This window comes from Triticum aestivum, chromosome 7A (genome assembly GCF_018294505.1).
Source record: "Triticum aestivum cultivar Chinese Spring chromosome 7A, IWGSC CS RefSeq v2.1, whole genome shotgun sequence".
In the NCBI taxonomy this organism is placed as follows: domain Eukaryota; kingdom Viridiplantae; phylum Streptophyta; class Magnoliopsida; order Poales; family Poaceae; genus Triticum; species Triticum aestivum.
The window spans coordinates 259,476,497-259,488,583 of NC_057812.1; the positions used below are offsets into that span (position 1 = coordinate 259,476,497).

At 44.9% G+C, this 12,087-nt stretch overlaps 2 protein-coding genes across 4 annotated transcripts; one reads left to right on the forward strand and one right to left on the reverse strand.

Moving 5' to 3' along the window:
* The first annotated feature begins 4,101 nt into the window (after positions 1–4,101).
* On the forward strand, positions 4,102–6,483 carry LOC123151847 (bidirectional sugar transporter SWEET11). The gene is made up of 5 exons (XM_044571489.1): positions 4,102–4,360; positions 4,959–4,995; positions 5,120–5,492; positions 5,575–5,694; positions 5,799–6,483. The coding sequence occupies exons 1-5, from the start codon at positions 4,303–4,305 to the stop codon at positions 6,120–6,122; spliced, it is 912 nt and encodes a 303-aa protein (XP_044427424.1). The 5' UTR covers positions 4,102–4,302; the 3' UTR covers positions 6,123–6,483.
* Positions 6,484–8,199: 1,716 nt separating this feature from the next.
* On the reverse strand, positions 8,200–11,659 carry LOC123151848 (uncharacterized). Of its 3 annotated transcripts, none has more exons than XM_044571491.1 (8): positions 11,353–11,659; positions 10,745–10,844; positions 10,393–10,460; positions 9,473–9,545; positions 9,225–9,334; positions 9,041–9,145; positions 8,657–8,756; positions 8,200–8,544 (listed from the first exon to the last, which is right to left on the reverse strand). In XM_044571491.1, the coding sequence occupies exons 2-8, from the start codon at positions 10,826–10,828 to the stop codon at positions 8,368–8,370; spliced, it is 717 nt and encodes a 238-aa protein (XP_044427426.1). In that variant the 5' UTR covers positions 10,829–10,844; positions 11,353–11,659; the 3' UTR covers positions 8,200–8,367. The 3 variants fall into 3 exon arrangements, with proteins under 3 accessions (XP_044427426.1, XP_044427427.1, XP_044427425.1); XM_044571492.1 differs by having other exon boundaries at positions 10,745–10,841; positions 11,370–11,658; XM_044571490.1 differs by having other exon boundaries at positions 10,745–10,841; positions 11,353–11,658.
* Positions 11,660–12,087: the final 428 nt, after the last annotated feature.

Consider the following 12,087-nt stretch of genomic DNA (forward strand, 5'->3'; position numbering starts at 1 on the left):
GGAGACATGGTGATTATGCACAGGATCAGATTTGCCCTTATTGAACGAGAAGTCTGCGGTAGCGGCGGGCCGGCTCTGGTCGGAGCAAAGCTAAGCGGACGGCCATTGGTGAAATGCAGTACCCCACTATGCAACTCTAGGAACTGCACACCTTCAGTTCAGTCTCCCAGTTCATGATGCATGGGGGCAGATGTAGTCGGAAAGGACAGCAGCGGAGAGAATATTGACACCTCCATCTGGAAAACGTAGGTGATATTCATGCACTTCGGTATCACATTAGTAATAGTTAATCAATTTACTTTTTTTAGGACGACAACATGTAACTATCTTGAGTACGGAGATGAAGTTTCAGAGAGGCACACTTACCTTTGGTAGCTTTGATGAACACAAATCAAGCATAGGAGCTTCCCAGCAGCCCAAGGGGGTGTCTGATTAAGCTTACCTTTGGGTTTTGGAGTCTGGCTTATAAGCCAAGAAATACCTGTTCATGTGCTTTTGGCTCTGGTCAAAAGCCAAAAACACATTAATAGGGGCCTTTTTCGGGCTTATAAGCCCAAGGCTAAATTAAGCCGAACCACAAGATCAGTTGCCTTTTTTCTTCCTTTATCTAGGGTGAGATCAGTTAGCTTTGTTTACAGAACATTTGCACTGAGGTGAAAGTAGGTGCTGTCTAGAATTTCCACACCTAGTTGCAATATTTGGACAGGATAAGATAACAGAGCTTGCCACCTACTGGCTATCTCTTAGCATGAATTTATATATGAATGCCTTCTGAAGCAACTGCTAGGTAATATTGGCATGATAAGAACTAACTGCCCACATCTTGACTAAATTTGATGCTGGGTGATGCAACAACCTGATGAGACATGGGAGCACAAGCATACACCACATCTCAGCATCTTTTTTTCTGTAATTGGATGTTGGAATGCTGCCATGGGCAAGAAACAAGAAACTGAGACCAGCAAGGTACTTCTCATCATCGGCCAGATCAATTCTAACCCAACAATGTATGCTCAAATTTCTGTTGGTTGTGGTTTACAACTACAAGCTACCAAATTTGCTTGAAGAAGAGGTGTCGTTGTGAAGTTGCGTCCATTGATGGAGATTTAGTGATAAAATCAAGTAAATTTATAGACCAAGTTTTTGGAACAGGTAAATATTGGAGGCCAGCTATGTGTCTACTTATACGGCACCTCTGAGCAGATCTTTCTCTTCGGCCTAGCTGGTTCTGTGAAACATAAATAGCAGTAGACTAGCTAGTAGCATGCATTCCTGTGGACAGAAGGTGGTCTAGTTGAACAAGTGTTGCTAAATATGCCACTAAGAAAAATTTAGCATTCATGTCATGTAAACCTGGAGCGTGCTCGAAATTTCCCCCTAGTTTTCTCGTCATTTACATGGTCCTCAACTCCTCATGTTGCATGATGACAGTGTTTGCTGCCTCAAGAGCTAGCTGCCCAAAAATTCAGGGATCGTATCTGATAGGAAAGATGGATCCAGAAAGTATGTAGTACAAATGCAAAATATTCCAAGCCAGTACAATAATAATGTGATGCACTTTTGAAGCTAGCTGATGTGAACCTGAAAAGCGGCAAAAACTCTGCATTCCAAGTCTCTTGGGAAGAAAAAAGGGAGGCACTGCAAGTCACCTTTTTGTTTCTTTTGGTGAAAATAAGCCTGTATAGTAACATCAAATAAATTCAGTAACACTAACAATGAACTTTGGGTTTTGAACCGTCCACAACCTTGAAATGGACTTTTCATGTATATCGTTAAGCCTTTTCCACTACATAAAGTAAAAACACTTCAGTCATACTATGTCATAAGTAGTAGTAGTGCTCATATCTATCATCTTCTTGAGATTAAACATGCATATCTCTTTGGCTAGACACATTAATTAGCATACAATCATCTATAATAATTGCAAGTGCATCCTTCAAACTGATACTACTCCATGTATTCCTGCAAGTCAAATTTGCCCCATATACAGTACTGGTGACAAAAATATCTTCAGAAATGGTATCCCCAATTGATTGCAAGCAATCCCGGCTAACTGATAGTATGGATTCACATGGTTTCCCAGAACTCTTTTCATAGCTAGCTGATCACTTGGTGGAGGACAATATTTGCGCTACTATTCTTGATCAAGTCACTTTTCAGTGTATCATGTTTGAGCTCGCCAATGGTGATGTAGTCAACATATATCTCTTCTGCTCCTGTCAGCTAAACTGTTCATACTGAGGGCTTATGTATGGGTGATCATTCTTTTCACTTTCTCTGTATCTTCTAGTTCTACCTTTTTCGAACCAAAATATCTTAGTGGGAGCTGGGGAAGAAAAGGAGAATATATTTAATTTGCTTGAGTACTTTCTTGAACATTGTGAGCTGTACACTTAAGCAAATTTGAGTTGTACACTTAAACAAATTTTATGTCAAAGTATATAATTTGTTTGAATATATGGGACGAATTCCAGTCGGTGTGACACTGTTGGGAAACACACCTCATGAACATTGTGAGGGAAAGCTGACAGGAATGACTACACTTTCATCACTGGAAGCCGACATCATCTTTTCTGTTCGAAATGTTCCGCTTTTTGCGTAGCCTCATACACCAGCTTGGTGAGCCAAGAGGACCAAAATCCTGCAGATTAATTAATGCTGGCTAATTCTTACGTGTTGGTTGGTTGTTAATTAGATTTCAGAATTCACTCCCTTCTATAGCAATTCCTAACTTATGGAATGGTGGTTAATTCAATTAATTCAGGGCTACCAAGAAATCAATGACGCGGCAACAAACTGACAGACCCCTGTCTCCCAGGCACTGTTTTCGCCTATGTATAGATCATGATTGCCTCTTAGAGCATATTCATGGTTTAGCTAGGCAACTTGTTAGTTAAGTTGTGTAGTGAATGGCTTGGAAACTTTTATAATGACTAATTAACAATATCAGAGGAACAACAAATATTGGGAGTCGAAACAATTAATGCAGCACATACGAGAAGGCCCTTTTATATATGTATACATAGGCATATATATTGTTTACTACTCCCTCCGTTCACAAATGTAAGATGTTTCGGATATTTCAATATGGACTATATACAGACTGAAATGAGTGAATAAACACACTAAAATGTATGCCTGTTTTATGAAACATAATGAGCAATTTAGTTAATAAAAATATAGTTAGGATGTGTTACATTGTAATTTTGCTTATGTGACAATCTAGGAGTCTGTCCAACATGGAGCACCGCGAGATGCCTCACACACATAGCTACATCATTACTCCATTATCAAATGAATCTTTCCCTCCTGATCACACAAACTTTCCAAGACCAGACACACGTTTTCAAAACCCATTTTGCCTACGTTCCAAATGCAGCAAACGTTCACAGAGGGGAGAGGGAGACGGAGACAGAGCAGTTATTGAAATAGCTATCAAGTATAGTTACCAAATGTGTAAGTAAATCTCAGCATCACCCAACTACATCTCCTGTAGAGGTATCACTAACACCGCAACCAACATCGTCCCTCGCAACCAGCGGAGCGTGAAGACACAACCGGCCTGCCCGTGTCACATCAACTGCAACGCTGATGATGCACCAGAGAAACTCATGAAAAAACCAAGAAAGAAATACTCCTATCTCTCTCTATATTAATACAGCAGTATACAAGGTTTGGAGAAATTGATTTTCCTTTGTATACTAGACAAAGAATGAGATGGCGTGAGTTGGTTATTGTTGTAAGTACTACTCCCTCCGTAAAGAAACATAAGAGTGTTTAGATCACTATTTTAGTGATCTAAATGTTCTTATATTTGTTTACAGAGGGAGCACTTAGGTACAGAGACCTGGGTTCAAATCTTGAGATGGTGTTTCTTTCATTTTCCTTGGCCCAGCCGATCATTTTGCGTTCGTTTTCAAAACTCATTTCGCCTACGTTCCAAATGCAGCAAAAATGTTTCGCAGAGGGGGGAGGGAGACGGAGGCAGAGTGGTAGCTGGTGCGTTCACAAGGCCGGGCAGGCTGATCATGCGGCCAGGAGTGGCTGCTCACTGTACAGCACCAGCGCCCGCGTCTATATAAGCCAGCGGCCGTCGCCGAGGCCAAAGCACACAAGCAGCAGGCGCATCTCCTCGAGAGCTCGCACTGATCCTTGTGTCACCCGGAAAGGGAGTAGGAGAGGGGACTCTTGGCTTCGGGACTAGTTCTTGGCTGAGATCTTCTCCCTCCCTCCCTCCCTCCCTCCTTTCCTCTCCCTCAGCTGATACCTTCGCTAGCCAGCAGTAGCCGAGTCGCCGTCGCAATGGCTGGGGGCCTCTTCGACATGTCTCACCCGGCGAGCGCCCTCGCCGGCATCGCAGGTACGCAATTCATGGAGAAAATGCAGTTTCATTCTGTGTTTGTATGTCATTTGGCACAGCACACCTTTGGTGCTTCCTCTCTTCCTTCTTGTTGAGCAGTCTGATGTGCATTTGTCGCAAGATCGATCGTCTAGGTTGGCTCATGCATGCATAGGCATAGGGTAGGGAAGCGCATCTCCAAAACCCAACCACCTCCCAATTCTAGCAAGAACACATCCTTGACCGGTTGCTGACAGACGACACAAACACATTTAGGCACAGATCGATCGATCACACCTAAAAGGCTAAGACCCCATCAATTGTGCGTGCATTTCGTAGTTAATGCATTTGTCACCAACAGCTCACCGTGCACTCTCTGTGGATCTCTCTGCCAAATTCCCTTTCTTTTCTTGGAATGGCGATTGGTTGAGCGGCGACGGACGCGTGCGTGCTCTCCCCTGCAACTTCCTTGCCGTTGGTTGCACCCGAGCACTAAATAAATTAAAAATGAATAAATAGTAACATTCCACTACTAATCATAGGTGCCAAAAGAACTAATTAAAGGATGCCACTGACAAAACTAACGGCGTCGATTTTCCTCTTCCTTGATCTCGTGCAGGAAACATCGTCTCCTTCTTCGTGTTCCTCGCGCCAATGTAAGTATCTAACCAGCTGCTAATTCCTTCCTATCATGCATGTTGTTCAAGTAATCTTTGACGTACGCACGCCATTGATGCATGCATGTGGTGGTGTTGAGCTGACGATACGGTATGGGTGCAGGGCGACGTTCCTGCAGATCTACAGGAAGAAGACGACGGGCGGGTTCAGCTCGGTGCCGTACGTGGTGGCGCTCTTCAGCTGCTCGCTGCTCATCTTCTACGCGCTGCTCAAGACGAAGTCCCCCCTCCTGCTCACCATCAACAGCTTCGGCTGCTGCATCGAGACCGTCTACATCATCGCCTACCTCGTCTACGCGCCGCCCCGCGCCAGGCTCAGGACGCTCGCCTACTTCTTCGTCCTCGACGTCGCCGCCTTCGGCCTCGTCCTCGTCGTCACCATGTACGCCTTCGCGCCGGCCCACCGCGTCAAGTTCCTCGGCAGCGTCTGCCTCGCCTTCTCCATGGCCGTCTTCGTCGCGCCGCTCTCCATCATCGTAAGCCGCCTCTCTCTTCTGCTCTGCTTCGATCGTTTTGGCCGGCCATGCATGGCAGTTGACATGGCAATATGGCATGCAGGTCAAGGTGATCAAGACCAAGAGCGTGGAGTTCCTGCCCGTCGGCCTCTCCTTCTGCCTCGTCCTCAGCGCCGTCGCGTGGTTCTGCTACGGCCTCTTCACCAAGGACCCATTCGTCATGGTATGCCACCTAGCTACTTGTTCCCTTAACTTGGCATTGCTGCCACTGCCACTGATACATTGAGTGGGTGGATCTCTGACTCCGCCATGCGCGCATGCATGCAGTACCCAAACGTGGGCGGCTTCTTCTTCAGCTGCGTCCAGATCGGGCTCTACTGCTGGTACCGCAAGCCCAGCAACGCCGTGCTGCCCACTACCACCGCCGACGCCGGCAACGGCAATGGCGGCGCCGCGGAGCAGCCGCAGGTGCAGGTGATCGAGCTGCCCGCGCACTCCGTCGCCATCCTGTCCGTGGGCCCCGTCCCGATCCTCGGCGTGCACAAGATCGAGGTCATGGCGGCAGAGCAGCAGACCGTCATCGACGTCAAGGACGCCGCCGAGGCCGACCAGCCGGAGGTCATCGAGATCGTCCCCGCCCCCGCCGTGTGAGACAGGCTTCCACCCCACCCACCCCACAAACATCGACGACGACACGACACGAGCATGCATGACACGCCACACGGCATGCATGGAGATGGAGAACTGATGGGTTTGGTTAATTAGTTAATTACTGAGTAGTAGTATCATCGTACTGCAGGGTGCGCTTGCGTGTGGATTACTTACTTTGTTAATTTATTATTACTGGATTGTACTGCGTGGTGTTAGTTAAATTATTACCTTCAGGTGTGTGCCTCGATCTCTCTTAATCAGTAGTAGTCCGCAGGTTGGTGCGGTGACAATAATAATAAGACACGACCTACTACTTGTGCATGTTGTGACGCATGCATGTGTACTGGTCATTCATGCTGTATGTTGCAGTGAGTCTCTCTCGTCTCAGACCTTGCCTGATTCGTGTCATCCATCCATCGATTCATCAATAGACTGCAATATGACAGTATATTAATTAATTAGCTTGGCTGTCTCTTTCTACTTATACTACTGTTTGCTGGCTCGACCTACTAGTAGTGCCTACTAGAAGTCGGCCTACCAAAAGCGTAAAGCGCAATGGTTGATCAAGCAAACAGTGGAATCTAGAACACCAGAGCTTAGCACAATAAAGACAAGATTTATTTCACGACACACCCCGCACTGAAACAAGCTCCAAGGAAGCGGGCCTCTACTGTCTCAAAGTGCCTGAAAATTCACAATCGGAGCAAGATTTAAACGGTTTCTTGGAGCAACCCAAAGGCAGCTCTTAGAAATGTGGGTGTAGGTTTACCGACACGAGAAGCTTGCCACTAGAAACAATCATCTCCCACCTGACCTTATCGGGTTGCAACTGCAATGCGATACAAAGACATCAAAGAGAGTCTTCGACAAAAAATGCCATGAACAAAGAACAGTGAGAAAGTTACACAGAGACATAGATCATGTTAAGAGTCTGGTCAACTGTGACTTCTTTACCTCCTTGTCAACAGAGGCATGCTCCTTAGATCCATAAACAACTTCATAATCACTGCCAAACAAAAATAAATAGTAGCACCAACACCGGCTTAAAATTTTACACGCAAAAAAAGAAACACCGGCTTAAAATTAGCGGGCAGCAGAAAGAGGACATTTGCAGAACAACACTGCAATTTATCTGTTACATTAATTTCTGATGATACATAGTATATAGCGTCTCAATCCTCAAACGGGTGACACCGTGAAGGCACTGCTTGATTTCAGTAATTCAAGGATTTCTCTGTAGGGTTTGTGTTGGTCAAAATAGCCACAACAACAAATGCACACAAGTTTTCAGTAAATTTTTGGCATCGACCATTTAGGTATCCCTCGTTTCACTTGCTTGTCCGGCGTGGAGAGCTGGCTATGAGGATTGCATTGGGTATTCAGAAACGAGCTAACATTGATGATATGCATGGAAATTGGACCAGGATGGTCACTAACCCCTGTCTCTCTCACCCCTGTCTCTGGGATGGGAGATGGTGGTGGCTTGTTGTACATGTGTTACAGATATTTAAATACTGTACAAGATAGTACGAGGCTCTCCTGCTGCCCTTTGCCACTCAAAAAAAAAGGATGGTCGCTAGACAGCTGAGATCGTAGTGGGAGCAGCAGCTGCTTGTAGAGCTATTTGGCTCAATAAGAATGAAGTGACGTCCGATCGCCAAGTCATTAACCATCGCGATCTCAATCTCCCGTGCCATCTTTTCAGCTTTTTTTGCCTGTCAACTAGCGGCAGCTAGTCACAATCTATCAAACATCACGCGTGAAAGGAGTAGCACAAGGTGGTAAACTGGTAGTACTGATACAGCAGCCAGCACTTGGCAAGCTACAGAAATTGCTGCAAGCCAGGAGCAGATCATGAGCTGACTACAACAGTTGTCACCACTCACCAGGCAAAGCCCCACCGTCACCGGGACCGGGATGAATACGCGCGCCCGCAGCCGGCCCTGGGCGACCTATAGGACTAGGAGCCTGAGGTTTCACTCGCCGTCGCCGCACAAATTTCTAGGTTCACATTTTCAACAGAAGATGAGCATGAACTTCCAAAATTAACAGTGGGCAGCAGCACCTGGGTGCACGGTGAGCCGATGGCATTCTCCCAATGGGACATCTTTCTTCAGCAAACTGCATAACGATGTTGAGCAGCAATGCTCGTCTGGAACACAGGTTCAAGTTTATCTTCGTACAAGGACTGTCTACAAGACTGCAGTACTATCTTAGCGGCCACTGGTGACACGCCATGGCGATGTCAGGTGATCCGTATGAGGAGAACCACCATGACAAACATGCACGTCATTAAAAAGATGAGCAACCACTGGAAGCAGGTTGTCTTGGAGGCCAGAGAGTAGACCTCTGAGGCTCGCGCCGTTGCACGGCCGGTGCTGGCCAGGCTATGCTCCACGGCTCTCTCTGTGGAATCGAGGATCTGCATCACAAGTACAAAGCAGGTGAGCATTCTCAGTAAACATCCAGCAGAAAGGGAACTGAAGTAACTTGGCGCAAAGATGAAACAATGCCGAGGCAACAGAAAAGGTTACCTTCTCTGTATCTTGCACGGACTGGTTCATTAAAAGGCTACTCTCCTTCAGCTGGCGTGCTAAGTCAACCATTTCGTCAGTTAGATCTTCTTGCAGCTTCCTGTGCAGTTAGGAGATCCAACACAGTAAGAGGGTAGCCAGTATATTTAGTTGTTCATCTTGTACGACCCTAACTTTCCATGCCTAGTTCTTAAAACATCAAAAGAAACGGGTAATAATAAAATATAGCGCTGATTACGACTTTCAGCTTTTCACAGCAGCAAAATCAGTGAGACTAGTCAAAGAATGGAGCAAGAAACTGGTTGCTCGTGTAGATAAGAATAATGAGGGATTAAGCCAGAGACTGAGGTCCAAAAGAAACTTGCAGAAAAAAAGGGGACATACCTATGCTTCTCAATGTGAGCCTGAGCTTCTGCATCCAATTTAATAGGTGCTCCAGTATCTGTTTCTTTCCTCTGATGACTGCTTGGTCCAACCTCCATCTGAGCCCTATTCAATTGCATCAATTAGTTCGTTATAGTTGTTACCGTAAGAAACTCAACATATAAAAGGACCAAATTTCACTTACGTCGATCTCCTCCGCAATCCTGATGATAAGGATATTGGGCTCCCAACCTTTTCTCTTTCATAAGAGCTGTCTTGTTCGCTACTCTCATCAACCAGATTTTCGTTTTCTGGCTGCATCGAAAAATATAGTACTGTAATGAAAAAGAGCATCTAGAAACTAAATTGTATGAGCAACGGTGGTATGCACCGTTACATGTAGAGGTATTTAGCATATCAATATAAATATGAATCAACATGATAAACACATACCACTAGAGAAGCAAGTGTGGCAGCTAGTGCTTCAATCTTTTCTGAATACTCACTGAGCTTAGCTTTTGAAACACTGAATCAAGAAGAAAGTAATGAATGAACATGTTCTGATCATGGGAATGCACGCGTAAAGAGAAAAAGATAACTTGCTTTGCTCCACACAAGACAATCAGCATTAAGCTCGCCGATGAAAAGGCAGGCAGTATACCAGACATTCTCATCGTCAAAATGCAGGCCATCAAATGGAAGAAAATCATGAAAAATTGAGTTTGAACCTTCATTTAAGATTTCTTTTGTCAAGCAAGGAGAGTATCTTTACAGATAGAGTATCCAGATTTCCATAAATCCAAAAGAAGAAGAGTATCCAGATTTGTGTGCCTTTATTGAGTGGAGGAGCATGGGCCCTTTTATACTGAAGAAGAATGGTACATCTGGAGGCCAGTCAGTGTACACAGAGAAACTTCAAATATGTAAGCTAAAAGTTATAGCGGCATTTGTCATGAGTTCCTACCAAATTTTGGGCCCATTCCTATAATAACAGTACAGAGAAGTTGAAATGCTCAAACACACGATCAATGAAAGCAAGCTGGCAGCAAACTGTATTCGATGACTAACAACCACTAATCCATTACCTTAATAGGAAATACATATAAATGGATGGTGATACTGATACAGATGCATTCGCACAATTTAAGCACTGGTACCTTGGAAGGACACACTAAATTCACAAACTAGGAGCAAGAGTGCATTATAATTTAATACTACAACGTTGATGGTTAAAATCTTGTCATATACCGGCTGTATTTCTTTCTATAATTATGGATCCTCAACAAATGCTAGCTGGAACACAGATTGCAGCTTGCAGGCTGTACCGTCATCAACATATTAATTCCCCGATAGCACACAACACTATACCATACCTTGATATTCCTTCTGGTGTAATTTCAGCTCCAAGCTGCTCCAACAGCTCTCTGGCTGTGGTTATGTACTGCAAATGGAGGCTGTCAGTGCCAGTACATAATTCAGCCAAAATGATAAAGATTAAGGTGCGGATATCCTTAGCTACCACCAGTTAAAGTTGAACAAACACAGAATGAAGCAAGCAAATTTCATCAAAGAAAATTCCTTATACTCATTTTAACAACAAAAGGATCCACGTGGAAATTATATCTTCTCGTCCGTTTAAGTTAATTACGGAACATTGTCTCCTCGGATGTTGAACAGAAATTAAGAATGATACAAATCTAAGAAGATTAGAGGAGCTACACTTACATGGACAAGCTTAGCCTGATTCTGCTGGCGGGGGGCCGCCTCAAGCAGCCTTCTCAAGTTCACTTCCACCTTGCTGAACACCATGATTGACAAATACCTGCTGGACCATTTCAATGGGGGCACACTGTGATATTACATAAAACACACAGAACAAACAGATTTCAGATTAAACTGCTCCTAATATCAGCAATCAGACTAGTACCACAGGATAGTCACACCTGTAATGGTGACACAAACATATTTTGGGGAAAGAGAGTTCAGCCTCTATCAGCAATAATCTGAGAACTTACTGATCCAGCACGTGGATGGACCGTTGCCATGCTGCAGATCACAGTTGATCCCACTGGTCGAGGGTGACCCCTACTACTTGTTCCCCAAATTCCCTCCTCTACTATTTCTGAATTTATCACTGAATACACTTTACTCGAAGATCATAGCCGACTAGGCTGACAAGGTCATGTTCACATTCACTCTATAGACACATCAATCGTGATTACGGGATTTGCAATCGTGGAAAAATACTTTGAAATCGGCAACAAATTTGCATTCCAATTTGTTCTCCAACATCACCCACAAAACAAACGCAACAGTAAGCTGCTAATACTCACTATGGAGAGAAGCAGACCGGAGGAGGCGTAGGAGACGCTGTCTGATGGGAAGAAGCGGGGAGGAAAAGGCGCGCCGTCGCGCGGCGCAGGATGGACGTACGGCAAACAACTTGGAGACGGAGTTTCGCTACTGGCCGAGTCAAGAGTCAGGCCGCCGGGGGAGGTGGGGGCAACAGGAGAAGCCGCAGGAAGAGGACAGAGGAGGCGGCCGGCGGCGAGCCCGCCGGTGTGTGATTTTTTTCTAGATGGTGCCGTTGTGTGATCTGGAAGGGTGTCGATGGGGAAAGAGATCCTATTCCTCGCAGTAGTGTGGTGCGTACAAATCGAGTAGGAGGACATGGGCCGGCCATTACGGGTGGTTTTTTCCCGTCGACCTTCTGAATACGGTTTTTTTTTCTGGTGGTTCTTGTGCCTTTTCAATCACTTTTCTAATGTTTTCTTTCACCTTGTTTTCCGTCCAGTTTTACATTCTGCTGGTTTTCAGTTTTTTTTTCTGGTTTCTACAAATTTTTAATCATGAATATAATTTATTAAAATGTGTTACTTCTTCCGATCCATATTTGTACTTTGTACTAAAATAAGCGTCAATTAATATCTTGAACATTATTTCTAGTCTAGCTGTCGACGAATTATACCTAGCATCGATCGATCGTCTTGCATGCTGTAAGTTTGGCCCGCGCTTGGCCATTGGATCAAACATTTGATTCGTCCTCCGTCTCAACTTACACATCTTTC

Bases quoted from the DNA above. Each gene is read 5' to 3' on its own strand.
- LOC123151848 (XM_044571491.1), bottom strand. From the start codon at position 10,828: ATGGTGTTCAGCAAGGTGGAAGTGAACTTGAGAAGGCTGCTTGAGGCG. The intron at 8,757-9,040 runs GTATGTCCCCTT...CTAACTGCACAG, and splicing joins GCTCACATTGAGAAGCATAG to GAAGCTGCAAGAAGATCTAA. The intron at 8,545-8,656 runs GTAACCTTTTCT...CTTGTGATGCAG, and splicing joins CCGTGCAAGATACAGAGAAG to ATCCTCGATTCCACAGAGAG.
- LOC123151847 (XM_044571489.1), top strand. From the start codon at position 4,303: ATGGCTGGGGGCCTCTTCGACATGTCTCACCCGGCGAGCGCCCTCGCC. The intron at 4,996-5,119 runs GTAAGTATCTAA...GTATGGGTGCAG, and splicing joins TTCGTGTTCCTCGCGCCAAT to GGCGACGTTCCTGCAGATCT. The intron at 5,493-5,574 runs GTAAGCCGCCTC...TATGGCATGCAG, and splicing joins TCGCGCCGCTCTCCATCATC to GTCAAGGTGATCAAGACCAA.